The 27,867-nt window shown below is 43.4% G+C and overlaps 1 protein-coding gene across 2 annotated transcripts in view; it reads left to right on the top strand.

Moving 5' to 3' along the window:
* The window catches only part of LOC142436748 (thyrotropin-releasing hormone-degrading ectoenzyme-like), a 137,814-nt gene that overhangs the window by 74,678 nt on the left and 35,269 nt on the right, over window positions 1–27,867 (top strand). The window contains exon 9 of one of the 2 annotated variants that reach the window (XM_075540215.1): window positions 3,034–3,809. The exons of the other annotated variant lie outside the window; for it this stretch is intronic. Within the exon in view, the coding sequence (XP_075396330.1) occupies window positions 3,034–3,046 (13 nt within the window). The 3' untranslated portion in view covers window positions 3,047–3,809. Of the gene's footprint in view, window positions 1–3,033; window positions 3,810–27,867 lie in introns of those variants that run through there. 2 annotated transcript variants of the gene reach the window in all.

The raw sequence follows: 27,867 nt of genomic DNA, 5'->3' as shown, positions 1-27,867 counted from the left end.
CTTCATTTAAAAAATATTTTCCTAGTGATAATCCTTTTGCTAAGTCTCTGGAAACTATTATATTTGACCTGAACATGTTAAATGAAGTTTTTTCCTCCGTATTTCTTATCATGCCCTTCAATTCAACTACATATTACTAGGTTATAAAAATAAAATGTAGAGCTACTTAAAATCAATACATGCCTTTTATTAGAGTTGATAGTTGTAGTTTAAACTTTCATTTTTTAAAAAGATTCTTGATATAATTTTAAGCTTATAAAAAACTTGTGAGTTGGTTACTTTTTGACCCTTCAATGAATATACTCACATTATCATATAGTTTTACCTTAAACCAAAAATTGGGCTTGTACCATTGCTTTCACTGTTTCTATGAAAACAATTAAGTCTATTACCATTTCCTACATTTAAAGATACAGGTTCTTAATGTACTGTTTTATAATATTGTACTGAGCACCTCTTAGTGCCAGGTGGGAAAGCAAAGAAAAAAGTGAAGTTCAAATTAAAAAGAGAGGCAGTGCTCCAAGTAAAGAATTTTCCTACATGAGTAAAGCAAGTACTAAGCAAGAGACAAGGTGTAAAATGCCTTCCTTCTTTAGAGGACTTGCTCTCTGACGCATGAGCGTGACTAGGGGGTGGTAGAGGTAGGTGGTTGGGGGCTGCAGGTGGAATACACCTGAGTTGACATTTAGCTGGATAATCCTGGTGATTTCTCAGTTGGGAACGTGAAAAACCATCACTTCTGATATGTCAGTTCATTTCAGTTTTGATAACTCTGTCATTTATTCATAATGAAATAATTAAATTTGGACCCAATGCATGAAGGTGATTTTGTCATTTCCTTCATCATTTTTATATCTTCTTGCATCGCTTGCTTTTGCAAGTCGGCAAGTAAACCTGCTAAGTGGAACTAACTGTGTTTACTAAGATTTGCTCAACCAACCAGATGACAGATCTCAGCATATACAGGTAACCTCCTGCAGTGAGGGCACTGGCGCCACTGAGCCACCTCTGAGTGAAGATCAGAGGTTTAATCTGTGTTTTTCAGATGACAGCTTAATAGTAAAGCAATACTAGAATCTGGTTGCTGATGCTGAGTTCAACTTTCTTAAATTGAATCAATGAAGGGGATGGCATAGTTTCTTTTTAAATGAACCTGAAGCAAAACATCAGTCAGCTCTATTTTTTCTTGTTTAATTCTATTTTTTTAAGTAACAAGTAAAAAAGCATAATCATAAAAGTTAGGAATACTATACAGGTATATTTTCTACTAATAACTGAGAAGTGGGTAGTTAGGGTTAGGTTCAGGGTCAGGGTCAGGGTCTCTGTAGGAGAAAGACTTGCTGATATACTTCCACAACAATTACAAACAAGAAAGTCTTACCGGGAAGTTCTACTCTGTCCTATAGGATTATTATGTGTTGAAATTAATTGCATGACAGTGGAGTGGACATTACATTACAAAGAAGCATAATCTGGATATATTGGGACAGGTGTATAATCCCTGGTATGAAACTCCAGAAAACTGATGGTGTCAAAAAAAAAAAAAAAAGTAGTTCAGGAGAGGCTAATGACACCCAAAAGTGCAATGAGAGAAAATGTGAGAGAAAAATTTAAGATGTACAGTGGATGATAAATTGAATGAGCCAGCATTCTTATCCGTGTTAAAATATTCAAATGTTACAGTGTGTGGAATTGTAATGGCGATGCCATGCATGAAAATGGATTGTGTTACATCCAGGTCTGGTTAGGCTCTGATTTGGACACGAAGTTCAGCAGAATGCCACATTTCAGAAACGAGACAGAGTGCCAAGCACACAGTGGAGAACAATACAAATGATAAAAAGATCTTGAAAACATGAGCTATGAGAGGAGCTGGTGAGCCCTGAAAATTTCACTCTAAAATAAATGTTAAAGGCATAGAAAAGACGATATCCATTTTTATATGTACAAAAAGCATAACAAAAGGTACAATAATTGGTTTCTTTCACTGGTTGGTGCAAATTAACAAGAAATAATAGCCCTAAGTATTGCTGGGTAAAATATAGGGAAACATTATTACAGCAGATGCATTATAATGTAAAATCTCTGAATTAGAATGCTATTGGGATGTACAATTAACCACATAGAAATCACAATATGATAATATGTGGTTTTCGATGAATAATAAATTTAACCTGAAATTAAATGCCTGTCTAAAACACAGACTTTTAATTTTGTACTAATGTATTATTTTAAAAATAATTTTAAAAGGCACAGTTTAAAACCTGAAGCCTATTAAATATAAAGAATTAACGGAGAGTAATATAGATCACCTATCCCAGAAATTGATGACTGGTATCTTCACTCTATTTGTAAAAAGTACTCTGAAACAGCATAGTACCTGGTAGCTTGTAATTATCCAATTGAGTCGACTCTATTTCACCTCATGAGGACCTTAGAGGTGTGAGAGTAGAGTTGTGGTCCAGGAGGTTTCCAGTGGCTTAGTTTCTCAAGGGCAGCACTAGGCCTCGCTTCCCGGTGCTTTTGGAAACTGGACCTTTCACTTAGCAGTCCAGTGCATCACCAGCTCCCTGTCCATTGGGTAATTAGGGAAAAGAGGTGTTACAGTTTAAAAGCAAAGAGAACTAGAGTAGATGCTGACTCTAGTCCAAGACTCTGGTATTGGGTTTCCAACTGCAAGGTTGGCATTTCAAACCTACTGGCCACTTCACGGCAGAAAGGTAAGGCGACCTGCCCCCACAAAAGTGACAGACTCAGAAACCCGAAATAGTGTTGTGAGAAGCTACGGTCGACTAAACGGCAGTGGGTTTAATGTTGAAAACTGCTTTGGCAGAGAAAAGATGAAGATTCATCAAAAGATTGTTGGCCCATGCATGTGTTGACTGAAGGCAGTGAATTTTGGCTCATATGTATTCATGTGTTCTTTTGATTTATAAACGTTACTCTCTAGGTTTTGATTTTGTAGTGTTTATTCCAATCAGTTGTTTATAGAAATGACTGTGCAAGATCTCATCATTTTATGTCATTTTGCAGATTACTAAATTAAAAGCCCACAAGGATTACGTCATTTGCCAAGATTATACCATCGTAAGTGGTGTAGCTCAAGTTCCATCCTCAGCCTGCCACGTTGTCTTAGTCAATTCTGTGATGGTATATAAAATAATCACGTGGCAATAATATATGCTTACTTAAAAATCGTTTGAGAAAACAACAGTCAAACTCCAGTACTCCCTGCAATGAGTATGTGCAACAACGTTATGCCCATAGCCAATGTTCCTTAAACGTGAAGTCATCTCAGAATTACCAGGACTTGCTTGATTCTGCGCCGCCCCCCACTCCTAGACTTCCTGGATCAGTAGATGGGACGGGACATGGAGGCATGTGGAAATACCAGTTGTCGTTGCCCCCAACGGCCACACTTTGGGGACGACTGCGGTGGGTAAAGGTTTCTGCCTCCAGTGTCATCGACACTGGTGATCACAATGGAATTGTTCTTCTAAAGAAGGTTCCTTAGTTCCCTTATTTAGAGCATAGCGGTATAATTACCAATAACTCACGTCATCAGAGTCATATGACAGAATGCCTATTTCATACCTGACACTGTTCAGAGTTACCCTCTGCTTACTTTGAATCCCCCAGGGCATCAATATGGGGATTGTTATTGCTGTTGGGTGAACTTTCATTAACATACTGACGATGTGATTTTTAATGGTGAAGTATGAACAGTAACCGTCACTGAATGCATTCGTTCCGATTCTTTGGGAGCCCTGGCCGCGTGGTGGGACCCTGTCGCCGGGCTGCCTGCAAGGTCAGCCGTAGGAAACCACCAGCCGCTCCAAGGAAGAAAGACGGTACTTTCTACTCCTGCAGAGATTTCCCGCCTCGGAAGCCGTGAGGGTGGTCCTGGCTGCCTGCAGGGCCAGTGTGAGCCCAGTGCCAGGGCAGTGATTTATCTGACTTTCCTTGGGCTCTGCCTCCTGGCAACCCCGCATGTTACAAAGCAAACTGCTCCGGGGGGTGTCTTGCTTGTCTTCGCTCCAAGGAGCAGGTCACAGGGCCTGTGCGGGCAGTGCCACGGGACGTGTTTTTACATCAATGGTTGGGTGAGTGAACAGGGCATATGTTCGCACTGTCTAGGCGTCCGCATTCGAATAGCCTCCTTTCAGAAGATTTTCAGAACTCCCCCACGAGCTCTCCCACAAGTCGGGGAGAAAGAATGGGCTCTCTGCTCCCACAGCAAACCCACAGGGGGCTCTGGGCTGGCATTGACTCCATGGCAGTGCGTTTGATTTTTTTTTTTAGTTTTATAAGATTTTAGGTTTACAAGGACCAACAAAAACAAAATATTATCTTAGGAATTCTCCATTATGAGCAGTGGGGGGAGCTTTAGTTTTTCTCCAACTTTTAGAGAGGTGCCTGACTTGCAGGTAAGCATTATGTCTGCTGCTTTGCTCGCCTTAATTCGTTGCTATCTGTGGTCCCTGCCCCTCCATCAGGCGCGGCTCCTCTTATCTCAGAGAATAGATAAGCTCTTTCCTTGTGACTGATCGCTGTTCATCAGCTGAGATCCTTGGGTGAGAACAGAAAGATAGGGACACAAAGGGCTCTTTGCACTGGGACCTGTGTATGATCAGGGCGGGAAGCTTATGTGTGGTCCTTCTGAAACCAAGATTCCACCTTATTTTCCATGTTTCCTGTAAGGAGGTCGTCTTCTCCCTCCCCTTGCACTGCTTGTTCTGGTCTTCCCACAATGCACTGATCCACTCCAGATCATCACAGGGTAGAGTCCTTATATACATTCGCCGTAACTGCCACTTCAGTGCTCGGTCACTGGCACCAGCATTTTGACCAAAGTAAATACAGACTGTAAGGCAGTAATGAAAAAACGGGCAGGGCCACCAAGGCCGTGTGTTAAGAATTTTGTGATCCATGAGTCAGGAACACTGGCGGCGTAGTGGTTACACGTTGGGCTGTGATTCACAGTGTCAGCGGTTTGAAATCACTAACCACTCTGAGGGAGAAAGACGGGGCTTTCTACTCCCTTAAACTGCCCATCCCTGCCTTCAAGGTGATGCTGAGTCACAGCCAGCCTGTAGGACAGCGCAGAACTCTCGCGGGAGTTTCCAAGACCACGATGGGAGTAGACAGCCTCATCGTTCCTCTGCAGATTTGCTGACAATTTCCCCTGCTGACCTTGCGGATGGCAGCCAACGGCTAACCACGAGGCCACCAGAGTCCCTGTTATCAACAGTTACAGCCTCAGCCACTCACAGCGACGCTTGGACCCCATACTGCGGGCCTGATGTGGATCAGCCTACACTAGACAACAGTCAGTGAGAGGAACGAGAAATATAAAACCATGCCTAGTTTCCATAAAACAAGCAGTACATCATTGCATGTAACTGCGTAAGTTGGAAAGGAACTTATGGGCTAGTGTTGGACTTATGGACTTGAGTTGGACTGGCCTGGGATATTTCCTTGAAATAGAAATACTATAGTGACTTCTTGATAGAAAACTATTTATTGCACATATATGAGTGGCACTTGATTTGTGTCTCTAGTCAGCCTGGCTTACATCCAGTTCACTGCCATCAAGTTGATTCCAACCCTTAGCAACCCTATAGGACAGGGGAGAGATATCCCTGTGGGTTTCCAATACTAGAACTTTGTATGGGAGCAGAACTGCTGATCTTGTGTTGAGCAACCCAACTGGGTTGGTTCTGACGCATTATGTTTGTAACCACTATACCACTAGGGCTCAGCTGTGCCTTATTCCTCAAAGTGACATCTTTTAACACTGGAAATTGGTCTTCAGCAAGATCTACCAGTGTACTCGGTCATGTGACTTATTTTCTTTTTACACTGTCTTGATTGTCATGTGAGGGAAAATCTACAGAGTAAATTGATTTTCCTTACAATTCATGCAATGTTTTATGATATTGATTGCAATACCTACAATGCAATACTACTTTTCCTATTGCCTCCCTTTGTTTGCCGTTTCCATTGGTCTTTCATTCTCATTCCTTCCTGCCTTCTGAGTAACTCCCTGAAAAATGCTGGGCTCTGGATTGTACATCGTTGACAGTATAGGTCTCCTATTTGGGGGCTGAAAGTTGAGCCATGGAGGTGAGGTCAGGTGTCAAATGGGAATTCCACTAGTGCCTTTCATATCCTAAGGTTAGTCTTCTTATTTTGAGTTCTACATTTTCCCCAGTTGATCCAGGGCCTACTACTGTGAGCACTTTCAGAGCAATCTGCAGTGAGAACCCTATGCTATCTTGGTCTTCTGGACTCAGCGCTTTGGAGCCGGGGCTTCATGTGGTCAGTGAATCCCTTTCATCTTCTTTTGATGCTATCTGTGTAATTCTGTATTTTGAATTTCTCTTCAATTTTTCAGCTAGTGAAATGCACATGCTTTTCATTTTTGCTGTCCTAATTCCAGGTCTTTGCACCTTTTAGTATAATTCTTTATTCCATCTTTTTGAATTCCCCTTTGAAATTTTATGTTCAGCTTCTTTATTCAGCGTCTTTACTTCATCAATTATTTCTATATTTCTCTCTCTCTCTTTTTCGTACCTCATCATTTCTTTCATTGGCTTCAGCTACTCCACATTCAACGTGACATCCATTTTGTCTTTTCTTTAGTTTCTATCTTTTTAATTATCCTTGAATTTCTTTATTTATGATGTTCTTGAAATTATTGCAGAAATCCTATCATCTCAGGTGATTTGTGTTCAATGTGTCAACTTTCTTCTTGAAATATCCTCTAATTTAGATGAAATATACTCAAATTCATACTTTGACTCTTGGGGACTTGTTTTAATTTTATTTGAATTCGAGTTGAATTTGCCATTGATGGTTTGTTCCACAGTTGGTCTCCAGTCTCGTGACTGATGATATTAAACTTCTTTATACCGTAAATACTTGAGTATAATCCGAGTTTTTTTCAGCACATTTTTTATGCTGAAAAAGCACCCCAGCTTTGGGGGGTAAAATTAGTTGCCTTGGGTTATACTCGAGTATATATAGTAGTTTATTTCAACAGATGTAGTTGATATAATTCCTGTGTATTTCTATCCAATATACATGATCCATGTCTATGGTTACTGTTTACATCACTGAAAAATAAATGTTCAATCAATAAGCCATCCTTATTGGAAAATTCTATCATGAGATCTCCCATGTGGCTTCCATCCCCATGGCCATATTTTCTAACTAGTGATCCTCCTCCTTAGTGTCCAGTTTTTGCATTCAAGTCATCAGTAATCTTGATTGCATGTCTCATCAATTTCAGACTGAAAAGGTTGGTAAAAATCCTCAATGGCTTTATTGTTAGCATTAGTGGTTGGTGTGTAAATTTGAATAATAACTTTATTAATTATTCATCCTTGTAGGTGTAATATATCCTACACCTAACAATGGTGAACATTGGAATCGATGTTGAAACATTCTCTTTTTTAACATGAAAGTCATCCATTCCTTTCAAATTTGTTACTCTGGTATGTAAACCATATTATTATGACATTCAAAATGGCCAATAGCAGTCTATTTCAGTTCAATAACACCTAGAGTGTTTGATCTTTATGTGTTCCATTTTTTCATGCCTTCCAATTTTTCTAGATCCATATTTCATGCATCCCATCTTCTTGTTAGTGGTTATTGCAGTACTGCTGTTTCTTCTCATTTTGAGTCATTGCCACATCAACAAATATAGGTCCTGAAAACTTTATATCACTAAGGTCAACTCTATTTGAGGAGACAGCTCTTCCCCAATTATATTTTGAGTGTCTTCCAACTTGAGGGGTTCATCATCCTGCACTATATGAAACAATATTCCACTGCTATCAATGTGCTCCACAAACACCACTATTTTTTTCAGATGTAGATTGGCAGGTTATTCTTTCTAGTCTATTTAGCTTGTAAGCTTTTCTGAAAATTTTCCACCACGGGTAACTATGCTTGTGTTTGAAATACCAGTTGTATATCTCACAAGTTATGATAGTGCAAGAACCTGACATGTCTGACAACTTGGCATGCTAGCCTAATTCTGAATGGCCAGCACATCTCTCTTCTTGCTTTCTCTAGTTTCTGTAGACCACTGTACCTGAGCATGCATGGCTTAGGAGGTTGTGGAGTTAATTCTTGCTTCCTGGAGTAACCCTTAACCAATGACCCATAGGAGTTGTTGGACAAATAGCCACACTCCCTCCCATTCTGGGCAGAATAACTAGTGGATTTTCTAGAGTGTCTCCAGTAAGATTAACCTCCAGTTGCTCACAATTTTAAATTGTTTGATAATGTACTTTTCATTGGCTGCCTTCTTTCCCTTTTCTATTTCCCATTTCCTTATTGATATCTCCCCCAAAATGGCTTAATTAAAACCTTTGTCTCAGGATCTAATCCTATGGGGAACCCAAACTCAATCACATAAGACATTTGTCAAATCATGGACTTAGTGGTTATATCTATTATATGTGTAGGTCATGGAAGAGGAGGATTCATACCATCACTTTGAATAGTCATTCGGAGTGCCAACTGGGTCCCCAGTATAAATCCTGGACATCAAAACTCACTGTTTCCTGTATCACAACACTTCCTTTTAGACTTCTGTCATTCAAAAAACTCAACAAATAGCTTGCTGTCTCACTTCAAATTTTGTAGTGTGCAAATATGGCTATGTTTTCATTGTGTGTTTAGCCCTGGACAAATCAGCTTTGACCAGGAAGGTGAAGTCATGTGGAAAAACAAACCAAAAACACTAGCAGCTGTGTGTTGTGGAAGAAAACCCTGTGGATGAAGTGCAATTTTTAGGGAACAGAGACCAGAAAGATAAACCAATAAGTGTCCACTGTTCTGATGTTAAGGAGAACCCTGGTGAGGCAGTAATTAAGCACTTAAGGGCTAATCAATCAGCAGTTCAAACCCACCATCTTCCCCAAGGAAGAGTTACGATGTGGAAGTCTGACCCCCTTAAGATTTACATTTATTACCACTACCAACTGATCTGAGAGGGATAGCATTAGGGAATCCTGGATAGCATTCTAAACGAGCTCTAATGGCAGAGTGGACTCCTCATTGAGCTCCTAACCACAAAGTAAGTGGTTCTACCCTATCAGTTGCTCCATGTGAGAAATATGAGTTTGTCTGCTCTGGTAAAGTTTTAAGCCTTGGAAAATCAAAGGGTGAAGTTCTATTCTATCTTGTAGGGTCTCTTTGAGTCAGCTTCAACACAATGATAATGAGTTTGCTTTGGAATTTTGGGATAGAATAGGAGAAATATGTGCAACAAAGTTTAAACTTATTTTAAAAGTTCAGGGGTATTGCTCAGAGAGAGATTCTTGGAACCCACAAGACTGTTGTCCTTAGGCACCTTCAGTTCTGGAACTGAACTCACTCCCTTGGCTCAATCTTCAGCCAAACAATAGGTAGATATATAAGATAAAAAGTAACACTAATCAACTATTTGAATCAAAAGGATATAATTTATTCAAAGATAAAGTTCAGAAGGGTCAGGAAAGAAGGGGAATGGAAACAGGAAATACAAGGAGGAAGTGCGATAAGTGATATTACGTTGAGCAGATTGCAGTCAATATCATGAAGCAAAATATGTGTGAACTGTCAAATGGAAAACGGATGTATTCTGTAAACCTTCACCCAACTCACAATAAAGAGATTTTTTTTCAGCCTTGGAAACCCATGAGGCAATACTATTCTGTCATATAAGGTACCCATGAGTTGAAATCAACTCAGTGGCAATGGGATATTAATGCTGATGCTTTCTGCCGATTCTAAAAAATAGGGTTATTACAATTATTGTGGAAATAGCATGAATGAGACTATGTAAATGGGGTTGGTTACATATAAATTCTTGTAAATGTTAAAGGATATGTGATTGAGGATGAACTTACCCAAAAAGAGAAAATTATTGCAAGATTTTGTTCAAGGGATAAAATAAAAATAAGCTTCCTGTGGGTAAGACTTAAGCCTATAGATATGGAATTTAAGGAACTGGTATTCCATGATGGTCACCTTCCCGACACAATCACTCAAGACAAAAGGTGGGTGTATAAATAAATGAGGTGAAGAAAGCTTATGGAGCCAGCTATCAAAAGATAAAGAGTCTAGGGTTTTAAAGACTAGAAGGTTAACAAGTGGCCATCTAACTCAGAACCAATAAAGTGCACATGAAAGAAGCACACCAGCCTGTGTGATCACAAGATGCAGAAGGGATCAGGTATCAGGCATGAAAGAACAAAAAAAATCATATCATTGTGAATGAGGGGGGGTACAGTTAGGGGATCCAAGATCTATCTGTAGGCAACTGGACAACCCCTTACAGAAGGGTCGCTGGGAGGAGATGAGCCAATCAGAATGCAGTGTAGCAACGATGAAACATATAACTTTCCTCTCGTTCCTAAATTCTACCGCGCCCACTATCATGATCCCAATTCTACCTTACAAACCTGGCTAGACCAGAGAATATACACTGGTCCATATAGGAACTGGAAACACAGGGAAACCAGGACAGATGACCCCTTCAGGACCAGTGCTGAGAGTAGCAATAACAGGAGGGTGGAGGAAAGGTGGGGTAGAAAGAGGGATCTGAATACAAGGATCTACATATAACCTCCTCCATGAGGGAGGGACAACAAAAAAGTGGGTGAAGGTAGATGTCGGACAGTGTAAGATAGGACAGAATAATAATTTATAAATTATCAAGGGTCCGTGAGGGAGGGGGAGGGGGAAGGAGGGGAAATGAGGAGCTACTACCAAGGGCTCAAGTAGAAAGCAAATGTTTTGAGAATGATGATGGCAACAAATGTACACAGTGGATGTATGTATAGATTGTGATAAGAGTTGTAGGAGCCCCCAATAAAATGATTCTTTTTAAAAACCTCAAAGAGCAAAACACACTATGGTTTATTGTACATCAATGATACTTCAATAAAATTACATAAAAGAGCGGAAAAAGAAATGGAATTTAAGGTAAAGAAAGTATTCCCTTTGAAGACCATATTGCAAACATATATTTAGGCAGGCAATTAGATAAAGACATTTTAAGTCTGGGCTTCTATACCTCCCATCTGTCTGTTATGAAAAGTATAATTAGCAACTAGAATCTCTCATACAAAATCAACTCAATATGGTCTTTCTGGTCTGACCTCCGTGGTGTTCTACTCTGCTTTGATGGAGCTCATCATATCATGACTCTGTAACAAGATTGAGGAGTTATTTACATTCTTATGTGGAAGGTAAATCTGTTTGGCCATTCTGTTAGACTAGTTCATTTTCTTTCCTACCATCCCATCTGCCATTTTAATTCAAAACAAGGAGAAAAGCATGTATGTGCCTTTTGAGGAAGGAGAAGATTTTGGTGTGGAAGAAATTCTCTTCTAGACTGCAAGGTAAGTATTTACCCCCTCTAACCCTGTTGGAGGAGGGGAAAAGGAAGAGAGACAAGGCAAAGAGAACAACCTAGTTAGCTTCATGCCTCCTTACTTGACCTGGGGATTGAGGGGAATATCAGTGACTATGGACCTGTTGTGCTCCCCATTTGGAAGCATGAAGAATAGAGGCTGCCAGGCAGAGCAGCCCTATGGGAAGTCACTGAAGACAAACATATAGAGAGTGCCATCAAGTCTACTGTGATCCATGGAGACCTTATATGAAATGGAATGGAGTGCTGTCTTATCTGGCACCATTGTCACACATTCCTGAATGTTGAAGTCCATTGTTGCAGGGATTAGGTCAATCTGCCTCAATAAGGATCTTCCATGTCCCTCTATTTCATCAAATATGATGTCTTCCTCTAGCAATTGTCCACTGATAGTGTGTCCAAAACACATTAGTCAGTCAGTGTTCTCTTGTGCTCCATAAGGTTTTCTTTCAGTAATTTTTGGAAGTGGACTGGCAGGCCCCTCTTCCTTGTCTGTCTTAGTCTAGAAGCTTCACTGAAACCTGTCCACCATGGGCAATCCTGCTGGTATTTGAAATTCTGGTAACAGAGCTTCCAGCATCATAACAATACAGAAACCATTATAGGACAACCAACTGACAGAAGAGTGGAGGATTTTTATATATATATATATATATATATATATATATATATATATATATATATATATATATATATATATATATATATGGAGAGAGAGAGTAAAACTGGCAATGCAGTCTGATTAGGCAGTATTCTGATGATCTGCTGCTAACAGAAAGTATCCCCACAAATAACATCTTAAAGTAATGATAATATCAATTTTGCTCACAAATCTGCAATCTGGGCAGAGCACAGTGAGAACACTAGTTTTGGCTTCATCAAGCATTAGCTGGGGTAGCTCAAAGGACAGAGGCTGCAGCTCTCTTAAGACTCACTCCTTCACACGACTGATACTTCTATTGGTTGGAGCTCAAGAAGAACCATATATGTGACATTTTCATTTGGCCTGGTCTTCCGTGCAACATCCTGACAGCGTCCCAATGGTGAACAACCCAATACGACCAGGTGGAAGTCACAGAGCAACACTTCTGCCATAGTCAAAGGCCTGCCAAGATGCAAGGAAGAGGGAAAGCGGGCCCTGTTTCTGGAAAAGTGAACACAAACTCGTAACAAGAGAATGTGCGATGTGAAACATTAGGACAGTCATCTTTGAAGGACACAACCTGCCACGAGCCAAGATACAGAGACAGATTTCTACGAAAGCGAAAGGGCAGGACTTAGACTTAAAGATAAAGCCACAGACTTCATAGGACAAGAGCAATAGGGAGACAAGCAAAGGAAAGCTCTAGGACTCAAGCCTAACATGGCTAAAGATAGGGACAATGTCAGGACTGAACTGGAAGCAAGCAGACACCTGTGCAAGGCAGAACCCGTGAAGTTGTGAGTGCCTTCAAAGCTAAGTCAAAGTACCTTGGGGCATGAGAAGGGAAGGAACAGGAGAAGGAATTAATGGGTAGGTTTATGGAATTTGTAGGTCTGGGGACAGAGCATCAGGAATAGCTGGGTTCTGGCACTCAGTTGATACCATCAGAGTTTGAACCTTTTCCTTTCAGTGCTGTTTCCTTTTGAGTTTCACGCAGGCTTCCTGATGACAGCTGTAGTTTTATCTAGAAGCTCAGGAATTCTATTAGAGAGAGGCTCTTTTCCTTTCTAATCATTGGTGGTACTATCAGGTAAGCATTGGATTGCTAACTGCAAGGTTGGCAGTGCTACCCTACCAGCTACCTCTTAGGGAAAAAGATGGAACTTTCTGCTCACATAAATATTTACAGTCTGAGAAACCCCACAGGGACCTTCTATGATTCAAAATGGACTCATTGGCAATGGGGCAATTGTTTCTGGGGCATTTTTTAGGGTTAGATATCATTAACCTAGCATGAGTCACATACTGAGTCTGACCCAGTCCCTTTGGACAGAGGAAAGTCATGCCCTGACTAGCCAGGCCTGGAGCTGGCAGATTGGGTCAATGCCAGCAGAAGCATGGAGATGGAGCATGGTGGAAGAGTGATCCCAAAGATACAAGCCATGTGCTGTAAGTGGAAGAAGGGCAAATGAATGCTGCATTAATTAACCAATCATTGACAAAATGAGGTTGCATAACAAATGGCTCCAAAACCCAGCAGTTCAACAAACAGCCCAACCCCTTCCCTCCCACACACACAGTTCTTAAAATTCAGGATCAGGGAGATTAACTGGAACTTTGAACTTGGCACTTCAGGGCTTGGAAGAGATGACAGTGCATGTAAAGTCCTTGGGGCAGGAGAGACCTTGGTGTGACTAAAAGCCCAGAAGAAGACTAATTTGGGGGAGGTGAGATAATAGGAATGGAGTTTTCGGTGAGCATTTCCTTGAGAGCCTTCAAGCAAAAACGATTTTTCTATATTCATGTTTTAGAAGTAGATCTCCACCCTTTGGGTAAAGCTTTGGGTATTGGATTGGCGTCGGTATGCAGGGAAAAAATAAATGGGCTTGTTATGGATTAGGAGCCTGTGGTAGTCACCTAATCTTGTTTCACGTTAAGGATTAGGAATGTAGGCGTGGAGTCTAGGCTGCCAATCTGGAGATAGTCAGTGAGATTTTTATGTGGGCATAGCCTTCTCCTGAGAACTCTGAGAAATCTGGTACTTCCTCCTTGGAGGTGGAAGACACCTCTCTCTCTCTCTCTCTGCTACTCCTTGGGAGACATTGCACAAGGCAAGCCAAATGGATGCGACCAGACCTCTGAAGCCAAAGAAGCCTCAGAGAGATCGCTGCCAGCACTGAGATGCTTACAATGCCACTGGATCCACAAGACTTTCCACCCATTGGCCTGTGATTATCCTGCATTCAGCATCACTGCACATGTTTTATGGGTCTGAAAAGGAATGTATAGATTGGTATCAGACAAATGGGCTAATATCAGACTTATGGATTTGATCTGCACTGGGCTGGGACGTTTGCTTAATGTACAATTACTGTTTGATATAAAACTCTCTCTCTTGATTTATAAGGTAGAATTAGACCAGAACATGTACTCTGGTACAGACAGGAGCTGGAAACACAGGGAATCCATGAGAGATGATCCCTTCAGGACCAGTGGTGAGAGTGGCAATACCAGGAGGGTGGAGGGAAGGTGGGGTAGAAAGGGTGAACCGATTACAAGGATCTACATAAAACCTCTGCCCTGGGGGACGGACAACAGAAAAGTGGGGGAAGTGAGATGTTTGATGTGTAAGAGATGACAAAATAATTTATATATTATCAAGAATTTATGAGGGGGGGGAGGATGGAAGTGGGGAAATGAGGAGCTGATACCAAGGGCTCAAGTAGAAAGCAAATGTTTTGAGAATGATGAGGGCAACACATGTACAAATGTACTTGACACACAATGGGTGGATGGATGGATGGATGGATGGAATGACTGTGATAAGAGTTGTATGAGCCCCCAATAAAATTATCAAGGGTTCATAAGGAGGGGGGAGTGGGGAGGGAGGAGAAAAACGAGGAGCAGGTGCCAGGGGCTTATGTGGAGAGCAAATGTTTTGACAATGATGAGGGCAATGAATGTATAAATGTGCTTTATAATGGATGGATGGATGGATTGTGATAAGAGTTGTATAAATCCCTAATAAAATGATTAAATAATAGGGAAATGATTTTTAAAAACCACCAACTCTCTGTCATACACATGAGTCTCCCTCGAGTTTTCTCTAGCATACCCAGACTAATACACAGTTCGCCCCTGGCCTATAGGGCCGCTATGAGTTTGCATGGACTTGAGGGCAGTGGGTGTGTTAGGGCTTTGGAGTTCAGCAGGCCTTTGTTGGTGTGTTTGAGTCTATTTTTGTAGCTGTTGTGTGCAGGTCAGTGGCTCATCTTCCAGCACTCTATAGGACCATATTTTGTTGTGACCCATAAGGCTTTCATTTGTTAATATTTGGAAGTAGATCACCAGGTCTTTCTTCCTAGTCTGCCTTAGGCTAGAGCAGTGGTTCTCAATCTGTGGGTTGTGACCCCTTTTGGGGTCCAGTGACCTTTTAACAGGAGTCACCCGATTCATGGCAGTAGCAAAATTACAGTTATGAAGTAGCAAGGAAAATGATTTTATGGTTGGGGGTCACCACAACATGAGGAATTGTATTAAAGGAAGGTTGAGCACCACAGGGCTCGAGGTTCAACTGAAGCCTGCCCATCGTTGCTGACCCTTCTGGGGTTTGTCATATCGGTGGCACGGCTTCCAATTTCACAGCAACACTCTAGCTACCACTGCACCACGAACTGATAGACAGGTGGTGGACTGTTCTTAAAAGCCACCTGATTTACGATGCTTTGTTTTGACAGCCCTGGAAAATGGATACAGAATCTAGTTTCATAGTCAATGCAAGACACACCTTGGGGCAGTAGGGATGGCATGAAGTGAATAGATTCAAAGTATATTTTAGGGAGAGGAAGGATGACAGTTAATGCCTGGGGGATGTGCAAGAAGGAAGGAAGCCGAGACACCAATGATATTAAGTGCCTGAGTTAAGACAGGAATTTCCAGGGAAGCTGGTGGGTCATGATGGGAGAATTTCACACTCCCCGGGGACAGGGGGAGCATTGATTAGTTCACATGTCTGCGCATCTTCTCAGAAAATAGAGGCTTTGTCATCCTCAAATGAAGCATGCATTTGGAGCTCAGAGAGGGCATGGAGTGCAAATGAAGACTGGGTTGGTTGAGATGGGTGGACCAGGGCCACTAGTCAATTCTGAGGAGCTTCAGCAAACCTGCCCAGTGTCTCTTGGAGAGTGGGCATGTCTCATAGCCACAGAGGGCCTTTTAATGTTTCACCTCCCACTGCAGCAGCGAGAGGCTCTATCAGCTCATCCTGGAAAGGAAACATACTACCTGCCATCAGGTTCATTTCTTCAAAAAGGATGGAAGAATACAAATGAAAGACTACAGTTTGAAGGGGTCTTAGGCAGACTATCAGGCTCATTAAAGCTTCATTTATTAAAACTTCATTATTCAGAGACATTCTCCCAGTAGGATGTATGCTGGGGTGGGGGTGGGCATGAGGAGGAAGGCTTGGAGCAAGGTAGGGGAACAACCCAACACCACCAAAAAATACCTTCCCACGAAGCAATTCCAGTGGGCACAGATTAGATAGAAGTTTCATCCTCTGGTCACTTGATGTTTGTCCCTCTCTTTTATCTGAATGCTCTTTCCACATTGCTCAGATGAAGCATCAAATTTGTATTAAAATGCAAGTTAGGAAGCATCATCCCCAAACAACCCTGTTCATCGAAATGGTAGTGCTCTCTCCGGGTAGTGATTGTTTGTCAACAAGCTGAAGCAGTTGAGCTGGGGCTCTGTGAGGCCCAGGAGCATGAGTTCATTAATATCCGACCCATAATGCCTTGCTGGGTTTATGCCAACAAAGCCCTGTCACTCCTTACCTTAGGATTTACTCACTCCTTGAAACAGGCATTTATTTACACACAGTTTGACCTCATGATGGTGTTCAGCAGATGTGGATCTTACTTATTTGCATTGTTCTGTGACAGTTGCAAAATTCGTTAGTGGCTCAGGGATCAATCCTCTGTGGACTGCCCCCAAAGCTAGATGAAGCAAGCGGGTTCTCACTGATTCATCCTCCCTCCTTAGCAATGCTTGCTAATCAGGATAACATAGTGCTCATTAAAGAAACTGCCTGTATCAGTTTAAATTTGTGACCTGGGCGGGAGGGAGGGTCATGATCACAAGTGACAGAAACTGATGCTTGACTAACTTAGGGGAAAAGGCCTAATGGTGGATAAATGGTGGGAAGACAAGAAAATGTAGCAAATGCCTGGGAAATCTCAGGGCTGTGAAGCCGGTACTGGCGAAACACTCCTCATGAGGCCAAAGCGTGCCCTCTGTAGTACATTAAATCACATTCACAAACACACATTCATGTTCACATGGAACCTGAGGCTATGGCCTTACTTGGAGAGGCGGTCTTGGCAGATGTGCTTAGTTAAGGATTTCAAGAGCTCCATCTTTCTGGGTTTAGATTTCAGATGGATGCTACATGCACTGATTGGTGTGTTCTTATAAGAAGAGGAGTGGGCACACAGAGACCCCGTGTGAAGACACTGGCAGAGATTGGATCAGTGCATCTATAAGCCAAGAAATATCAAGGATTAGCAGCAGTGACCAGAAACAGAGAGAGGCTACTTTGATTCTCCTTCAGAGCTCTCAGAAGGAATGAATCTTGCCCACACCTTAATTTTAACCCTTTGCCCTTCAGAAAAGTGAGAGAACAGATGCCTGCTGTTTAAGTCACTCGATTGGTAGCCATTTGTTAAGCTACCCAAAAGAACCATTATGGATTGATCTGTAGCCCCCTCAAAATATGTGAGAAATTTGAGCCTTGGTGGACATGATCCTGTTTGAAAAGAAGGGAGTTCTTTTGTAATATAAATGAGGCCATATGGCCAGTGGAGATCCCCTCATAGAGGGGTTTAGAAGAGGAGATGGGTCAGTCAGAGAGGCGATGCTGGAGAGTGGAGGGTGAGTGGGTTGGAAAGGGGCAACTGATTACGAGGATCCACTTGTGACCTCCTCCCTGGGAGATGGACAGCAGAGAAGGGGGGGAAGGGAGACTCGGGATAGGGCAAGATATGACAAAATAACAATGTATAAATTACCAAGGGTACATGAGCAAGGGGGGAGCGGGGAGGGAGAGGGAAAAAGAAGAGGACCTGATGCAAAGGGCTTAAGTGGAGAGCAAATGCTTTGAGAATGATTGGGGCAGGGAATGTGCGGATGTGCTTTATACATTTGATGTATGAATATGTATGGATTGTGATAAAAGTTGTATGAGCCCCTAATAAAATGTAAAAAAAGAAAATGATTAGGGCAAAGAATGTACAGATGTGCTTTATACAATTGATGTATGTATATGTATGGATTGTGATAAGAGTTGTATGAGTCCCTAATAAAATGTTAAAAAAAATGAGGCCATATGAGAATAGGCTTGAGCCTAAACCTAAACACTTCTGAGTTAAAGGCCAGGATAGACCCAGTAACACACAGTACGGGGAGAAAGATAGCGAGGAATGCCAAGGAACTTTCTGGTATCCACAAAGAAGGACCCTGACCTAGAGTCGCACCCCAAATTTGAACCTGTAAGCTTCAAAGCAGTGGGAAAAGTGTTTTAAGGCTACTGACTTGTAGGATAATTTTTGGTTAAGGAGATTAAGACAGGAACTTAAGACATCCTCCAATCCTTCCGCTGGCTTCGTTCCATTTTTCTCACATTCAAGAGTCCTCCCAGAGGATTCAGTCATGTTGTTGTTGTTGTTGTTCAGTGTCATAGGGAGGGTTTGGATTCATTGTGACCATACATACAACATAATCATACACTGCCAGGTACTGTACCATTCTCACAGTTGTTCTTAAGTTTGAGCCCATTGTTGCAGCCACTGTGTCAATCCCATTTGTTGAAGGCCTTCCTCTTTTTCATTGCCCCTCTACTTTCCAGAACACGATGTCCTGCTCCAGGGACTGATCTCTCCGGACAACATGTCAAAGTTAAAGCGAAGTCACATTATCCTTGCCCTGAGGAACATTCTGGCTGTCCTTCATCCAAGTTAGATGGGTTTGTTCTTTTGGCAGTCCATTGTACATTCATTACTCTTTTACATCACTATTAATCAAATATATCTATTCTTCTTTGGTCTTCCTTATTCAGTGTTCAACTTTCACATAAATATGAGACAGTTGAAAATACCATGGCCTGGGTCAACCCGCCCCAGTCCTCAAAGTAATCTCTTGCTTTTCAACACTTTAAAGAGGTCTCGTGTAGCAGATTTGACTAGTGAAATGTGTCATTTGTTCTCTTCTCTGCTGCTTCCATGAGAATTGATTGTGGATTCAAGCAAGACAAAATCCTTGACAATTTCGAACTTTCCTCCATATTAATGATGTTATCAATAGGTCCAGTTGTGAGGGTCTGGGCTTTCTCCACCTTGAGTCATAATCCAAACTGAAGGCTTTAATCCTTCATCTTCATCAGCAAGTGAATCAAGTCCTTCTCATTTTCAGCAAAATTGTGTCATCTGTATAATGCAGGTTGTTAATAAGCCTTCCTCCAACCTGATGCTCCATCAGGCACTGCCCCTTAATGAGTTTAGGTCATGAAGGATAGTCCTCCATAGGCACATTAATTATTACCCTTCCCCCCTCACATAATAAATTCAGAAAGAGAAAATTTTCCCCAAAGCAATGGAAAGCTTACTAGAGAAGTGGAGGGTGCTCAAAGCCAAAGGTGACACAAACTGGAAATCAGTACTAGTTTTCAATACCTGCAGTCATCTAATAGTTCACTGCACTATCTAAGGAAAGGTGAGGAGAACTGGGGCAATTCCATTAAAAAAAGACAATGCAGGGTATGTAAGTCCGTCATTCCTCTGGAGAAGAAAAACACATAGTTGGGTTGTAGAGCTTTGTTTGCTAATCAACCGAATGTAGTTGTAAGGCAGGGGTGTGTGTGCGCGCGTGTGTGTGCGTGTGTGCGTGTGTGTGTGTGTGTGTGTGTGTGTTGAAGGGAGGGGCTTGCCATTCTATTTCACAGCCAGGAGAAAGATGAGCCTCTTCCGATATCTTTTGCTCTGTGGCAAGTTACTGATCTACAAGGAACTTTTATTTGACAAGGACATTGCCGAGAAAAAAACGGGAAGCTTGTGTTCATCTCTGCTGAGAGGTGGAGTCAAAGAGATCGGCTTTATGACAGACACCCTGATCGTGCAGCCAAACTATGAAATGGCCTCATACATTCAACACACATTTGCTGCACCTCCCCAGTGTGCTGCCCAGATATTACCAGGCAGAGTGTTTTATGGGCAGCATTTTAGAGTTAGGCAGGCAGAGGGAGTGTCTTTGTGGGTGTTGCCTTTACCAGTCCTTGGATTGTTCTGGGACAGGCATGTCTTTTTCCTCTAAAGTAACTGATCGCGTGTAAAGAAGGAGTCTCCTCAGTAAGACGGGTTAAACCAAACCCAACCTATGACAATCATCTCAATTGGAACACATAGCGACCCTATACAAATACCCGTAGGGTTTCCAAGTTTGTAACTCTTTTGGGGGGTCAACTACCATACCCTTCTCTTTCAGAACCACTAGAGAGTTGACCGTTGTGTTAGCAGCTGAATGCTTAATCACTGTGCCCATTTTGTTTGCTGAGCCGCCCTCAAAACACTGAACAGGTTTTCTGGGTACCAAGTATGTCCACTTCTATATGTGGCATAGGGTCTTTTCCCCAAGTTGATAGGAGGTGCAAATCAGTTACTAGGGGTTTGGCAGAGTAAGTATGGAAACTGGGAGGGTGTGTGAAATTTGAACCAGAGTAGAACAATTCCAAGACACTTCCAAGGATTCCTGGCATATAATATGCAAATGATAATCAAGATATATAAATGTGTCTCTGTTCTTGGTTCTGTCAGTACCTGGTGTGGCCACAAAGGAGAAACCTGGTCTGCTATTTTGACAGGTGATAAGTCACATGCTAATGAACCCTGGTGGTGTAGTAGTTAAGCACCATGGTTCCCGGCTATCAAAGGATATAGCGTCTGGGGTCTTAAAGGCTGGAAGATAAACAGGGGGCCATCTAGCTAAGAAACAACAAAGCCCACATGGAAAAAGCACACCAGCCTACCCCGACATGACCGCTGAAGACAAAGCGGGTGCATAAGCACATACGAGCATGTTTTCTTGATGTGCACTCACCCTTTACACACAACTCTCTTATACATAAGTTTTTCTGTGGATTTGTTTCTCGAATGCACCCAGACTAAAATAAGCTGTGTGGAACGCATTTAAGAAGCCTAGACAAGGGCAGGGCAGGATATTCGGAGGGACTGGATCCAGAATTAGAGAGGAAGGAGCCCTGGTGGCAAAACGGGCTGCTAGCTCCCTGTCCCAAGGGGGACAATGAGACTGCTGGCTCCCATGAAGATTTACAGTCTTGAAAACTCCATATAGGGTCACTGTGGTTGGAATCCACTGGACGGCAGTGACCTTTTGGGATTGAAGGTGGAAGCCACCAATGACTTCCTGCCATTGAGCCAAGGAGCCTCCGGAGAGTGTGTGAACTTCTGGAATGCAGTGAACAACCTCTGCACATCTGCTTTTCGTGCTGCCCAAGTCATGCCCTTGGCCTTTGCTTAAACATATTCATCCAGAAGTGAACCATCACAGCTGCTCCCTCGGGAAGCTGGGGGCTGAGCTCTCTGGTTCCACTCTGTCAGCATTTCTGGTCCGGGTACCTCCCCTCTGCCCCGGCACAGGCAATGTGCTTTTGGAAGCAGTGCTCCCTGGGTAGTGGGTGTGATTTGCCTCCTCTGGCCTAACATGATGATTGCTGAGAGGGGGTGGATGCTAGGGTGTTAAACTCCCTGAACTTTACCTATCCCAGGGGAAAACTTATTATTTAAAGTAAGTTTTAGATAGAATCTTTAGAAAGATAAATTGTTAACTTTATGTACACAAGTACTCCCCAACACATAGGCTCAACCTCATAGGCTGTGGATGACCTTGAGCAGGTGCTCAGTCACAATGGGTTTCTATCAGGATTGAGAGTTCAGCTCTCTCAACTCTCCAACTGGTTATTAGCACCATAGTCTCGTTTCTATTTATGTATTTACTTTGTTTTTAGAGGGAAATGACTCCCAATTCAACTATATTTTATTAGGAACTCCTTTGCTAAGTTTTACACAAGAAAAAGGCACAAACTGCTGTTCTGGATGAAGGACAGCATCCGCATGAGGCCACAATGGTGTCGGAAGGACCCACAGCCACAGTGACTTAAATAAAATGACACCCATTCTGTCCTGCTGACTCTGACTCATAGTGACTCTGTGTAGGGATCCTGAACTTGCTACCTTTACAGGAAGCAATAACCTCATCTTTTTCCTGTGGAATGACTAGTGGCTTTGAACCAGCGACCTTGCTCTTAATAGTCCAACACTATCCAGCATTACCACCTGGGCTCCTGAAAACTTAAATAAGACATAGAAAACAAACAACTTTGTCACAAAATTGTGACTGAAGACAGATCAATTCATGGAGTTTCAGGAGGGCCTGTGAGAGCATGAGCGGGACCTTCATTGGGATGTGCACACTACCATATATCGTTGAATCTGGCCCGGGGAGTGGACGCAAGCACACTGCCTGAGGGACAAACTTTCCACTGCCAGTCAGCAGTAGGAAAGAACTCAATGGTGGCTGAATCTGTGGCCCCTCAAAATGGATGTAGGGTCTCCACATAGACTCTAACTGTGAGCCACAGCCTATTGCTCAAAATTTAAGCTCAAATACGACTTAAACGCCAAACATTCTGTTTCCTTAAAATAGGGTACTGCCAGGATCAGCTAGAAGTCTGCATGACCTATCAGATCTCAACGCCGATCTCAAATCACTTCACATGATCCATTCTACCAGTCATGTCAAGGACAACTAGAGGTCTGCATGAACGAGCCCAAATCGCCTCCTCACTTACCCATTCCAGAGGCTGTGCCTGTATAACCTATCGACTAACACATTCCCATATGCCGTGGTTATGAAACCAACCATCATGCTGGAATAAGGACCAATCACGATGCAAGGGTCAGGGTCAATGGGAAAGCAAAATAGGGGCTGAGGGGAGCCAAGAGGGGTCCCTTCACTCAATCCCTAAACCTGATCTAATGTCACTAGACTGGGGTCTTCCTCACATCTCAAGGGCACCCGATTCATGATTGAAGTGAATTGTGCTTATTCAATCATTGTTCTGCTTGCTGTCCTGCTGTGCTGCATCCTCTTCTTGCTTTTTTGTGCATGGCTCCCTCTGTTGTGGTGACAAATGGCTCTAGAGGGATTTGACATAGGGAGAAAGCCCACCTGCATCAACTGTCACCAGAAGCAGACACTAAGTCCATTTCTCTCACCTCACAGAACTATGCACACCAGACACTGGTAGGGCTGCCTGGGAGGGGAACCCTTAGTGCAGTGGTTCTCAACCTGTGGGTTGCGACCCCTTTGGGAGTCATATGACCCTTTCACAGGGCTCACCCAATTCATAACTGTAGGAAAATTACAGTGATGAAGTAGCAAGAAAATCATTTAATGGTTGGGGGAGGGGGGCATCACCACAACAAGAGGACCTGTATTAGGAAGGTTGAGAACCACTGCCCAAGTGTGTTTAGGACTTTGCTGCCCTCAAGGTCATCAGACATTCCTGAAGGCAGAGCCACTGCAGGAAGCCCTTCTGGGAAATGCCCTGAAGACAGGTCTCAACCAACTCCACCCTCACTCTCTGAGATCCTAATCATAGGACGCATGGAAATGCTCCCTGCCACTTCGAAGGCTGTAAGTCCATGGGAGCAGAAAGCCTCCTCTTTCTCCCTTGGAGTGGTGGCTGGTGAGTTCAAACTGCTCACTTTCTGGCTAACATAACCCACAGACCAGCTCCCCCTGAGCTCAGTTTGGTTTACCGCACAGCACACATTGTTTGGAACCTTCTGAAATAGCTATGCACATGTGCAGGTTGGGGGAATTTCGCACAAGATGCAGTTTTCCACCCTCTCTTGGCAAAAATATTTTTTGCAAAAGGCTTGTATTCTCTTCTGGATCTGAGTAGCAGCTACTCTCATGAAGTCATAGCACATACATTCATGCTACAGTCCTCCCAACTCCCTAATGTCTTACGCCGAGTCTGCTCCATGCTTTTCTGTGTCCTACATGGCAGCTGTAGGCACCCAAGGCATGGGCTCTGCAGCCTGGGTCCAAATCTCTCCTTCCCACTTCCTTACTGTGTGGTCCTAGGCTCATGACTTTATCATCCTGTGCCACTGATTTTTCATCTGTAAAAGGAGGCCAAATAGAGTCCACACATAGGCTTGTTAAGTGGAATAATTGAATTATTATACACAAAAAGCTTAGAACGGTGCTGGGCATCTTGCAAATACTATTAGGTGGTTTAGCATAGGGCTGGGTCATCCATTACATATGCTCAGGTTCAAACTTCTGGCCAGGAAGGGGTGGTACACCTAGGTGGGCATTACACCTGGATTGGCCCATCTGGGCCAGGTGAATTCAATCCAGCCATTGGGGTTGACCATGACCGTCAACCATGCCTCCCTATGGAGGAATTGAAAAGGCAGGATCTTGACCGCTCCGATGTCTCCCTTCACCCACTTTTCTGTTGTCCGTCCCCCAGGGAGGAGGTCACATGTAGATACTTGTAATCAGTTCCCTCTTTCTAATCCACCCTCCCACAACCCTCTCAGTATCACCACTCACAAATGTGATGTTTCCAGACTGAAATAGAATAAGGACGAAAGACCTGATCATCTCCATCCACACATCGACCTCTGGCCCGCCACGGTTGGCTTCCCCTCCCAGACCTGGTGATAGCACAGACTGGCAGAGTTTGCTCCGCTTCCCATGAGGTGCCCATGAGAGGCTGACTCGACAACCACGGTCAAGATCAACAGCTTGAACTCCTTTATGGGTCTACAGAAACAAGAACAACCTTCTGAAAGGAGGTCGCATTGCTATTTGGGACTGGGAGAATGCCTTTGTGACAAGGATTGTGCTCTGGATCCCAAAGGCGACTTTTAAACACAGCCACATAGCAACTCCGGAAATTGCCATAGTAGAAGCCAGGTTTAAAAAAAAAAAAGTTCTACTGGCTTGCTCAAAGGAGGCCAGAGTTGGATGGGGGTGGGGTGGGGGTGGGAGACTCCTCTAAAAATGAACAAATTTGTTTCCTTACATATTTGTCATGTCTTTTGGTCCTGAAAGAAAGGGGGGGGGGAAAGCAGACGAGAGGAGGAAACGGCGACTGACAGTCATCTTGTTGGTATTCCCACAGCATCCCCTCCTTAGGCACTTGCTGCCATCTCATCCAACTCCACTCAGTATATTTTCACCCAGCAATGATGCAGAAATGTCTGTGTACTCCAGTGTTATTGTAGTCGGGCAGCGTTTACGGGTTTGACTTTCAACTCAGCATGGCAGGACGTCTAGAAGCAATTATAACCAGCACCTGCTCTGTCTGTGCGGTGGGCAGGCAGTGACGGATCCCCAGCTTCCAGAACACTAGTGCCCCCTCCCAGCTCAGGATAATGACGGTGACACTCGGCCTCCTTGTTGTCTGGGGGAGCTCTAGGAGCTCTCCTCTGAAAGCTCATATTATTGGCATTTCTTTGAGTGAACACATCAAATTAGTGACTGTAAAGGAAGGTGTAGGAGATGATTATTGGTGAGAAGACAAGCCTCAACCACCTCCAGAGAGCATGTCTCCTAAGTGTAAAGTATGGAGAGGGAGGAAACAATTGACCACAAATAGAATAGGCTCTGAGTCTCGCCACACAATGTATGTGCGTGGTCACTGAGGCGCCAACATTATGGCTGGAGGATGGATATGGTTTGTGCAGCCGTGATTGCCATCCAGAACGTGCCGTGCTATTGTGAAAAACGATTTTTTTATTCTGAGCAAATCTCTGTTTCCACTTGCTTTAATGCTTCGCCAGAGAGCCAGGGACTCTGGGAGGGGTGGGGACGCACAGGGCTGGGCTGACCTCAGGAACTCATGTGTAAAGGGCTTTTTCTCACTTGGAAGCAGGCTGGGTTCACAGCTGTTCTTTCTGGTAAAGCTTGTTTCTGAACCTTGCCACGTCTGAGTCCAAAGAGGGAAATGAAGGTGACAAATGATGCGAGGAGCCCTGGGCACATCTTGGCTATGGTCCTGCTTAAGTCTGTTTCATTTGAATCCCAGTTTTACCTTTCCTCCTTTCTGGGTTCCGAAGCATCAGATGGGTGCCAAACGCTTCCACGGACAACTAAAGCTGAACAAGGTGCAGGCAGATGAAGAGCAACGGGAGGTTGGTGTTTGGGAGAATGAATACTTGGGCTTCCTAGGCCAGTCCAGCTGGTGGTTAGAGCCCTGTTTCAGATTCCACTGAAATCTCCTAGTGTCCAAGGACCAAGTGGCTCCTAAGTCCAGAATTTCTGTTACATGTCTCACCAAGGAGAAACTGGGCCAAAATGCATTGAAGAATAAAGCAGGAGCTTGGCTTATGAATCCACTCTCTGATTCTGAAATTTCAAAGGCTCCGTGCACAGACATTTCAACACTGAAAGCACAGCAGGGAAAATCAAAGACTTGGGCTTCCTCCTTGCCCCTCTTTTAGGGCTTTTATGGTTTTCCAAGGCGCCTCCCAGAGCCGAGTGTTGTATAGGTCATGTTTAAAAATGTCGTAGTTCTGAGGGACTTGCTGTTCTGCTTTCTTTTGCAAGGAGACCCGGTTTCTTGTCTTGTGGCCAAACACAGAGCACAGATGTCTGTGGGCCCCCTCCCTTTCCCCTGACCTTTGCTCTCTTCTCTGGATACCCTACTGACCTGTTCTCCCTTACAAGATCTGAACTGCTCACACACTTCGTTAAATTCTCATCCTAGCGAGAAGCATCCGAGCATCTTATTAGAGCCTGTATGAGTTCTGTTCTGGATGCCTATTTGTGTAACTTCAGGTCTCTGGCATGGAAACGTCCCATGCCCACAGACCCACACAGGTAATATAAACTCCAACAGTAGTTTAAGGTTTAAGGTGGTCACAGGGAACACTGGGGCCCGTGTCTCCTGGTGAACCCCTCAGGCTGTCTAAAGGGGCTAGTTCCATCTCAATGTAGCCATGCAGGAATGTAGACCGGTTAGGTAGCAAGACAAGGGGTTGTTCCTCTCCATGCTTAGGGGGCCCCCTACAGGAGGTTGGAAGCCAATGCGGGCTAAGCCCAAGCCAGGAGAGCTTACTTGACGCCTCCCAGCTGAAAGCCCTTAAAAGGCTGGAATCTGGAGACCACCGCCCTTTCCCTTCAGCTGCTTCTCTGCCTTCCACTCAGCAGGGCTGAGTGTGCAGTGTCATGAGGGTGCCCGTGTTCAGTTTAGTGTAACGCCGGAACCTTCTTCTCTCATGTATATAAACCCACTCGGATTACCAACCAGGCTTTGGTGTGAATTTCTTTCCAGTGTGTAGCCAAGGACCGAGACATTTCCCACCCGAGAAACCTAACAGACCCAGACTTACAATAAACCCATATTTTTATTTATAAGGCAAGAGGTGACCAGGTCTAGACAATAATGGTGAAGAGGGCCCTGGGTTTGAGAAAGATTCTGAAGTAGAATCCATAACCCTTAGAAATGTATTGGCCTTAGGGGAGGGGCAAAGAGGGCTGGATTGAGAAAGTCTCTGGCATCCAGTTCTGACTTGACTTCTGGATCCTGAATCCTTCAGGGCCATGACCTTGCCCTCCAGCCAGACCTTCCAATAGCCATCTTCTCAGAAATTTGTTAATTTCTCATAATACATTACACCTGCCATCCTGTGAG

Source organism: Tenrec ecaudatus, unplaced genomic scaffold, assembly GCF_050624435.1.
Source record: "Tenrec ecaudatus isolate mTenEca1 unplaced genomic scaffold, mTenEca1.hap1 Scaffold_563, whole genome shotgun sequence".
NCBI lineage: Eukaryota > Metazoa > Chordata > Mammalia > Afrosoricida > Tenrecidae > Tenrec > Tenrec ecaudatus.
This window is presented reverse-complemented; position numbering and strand designations above follow the sequence as displayed.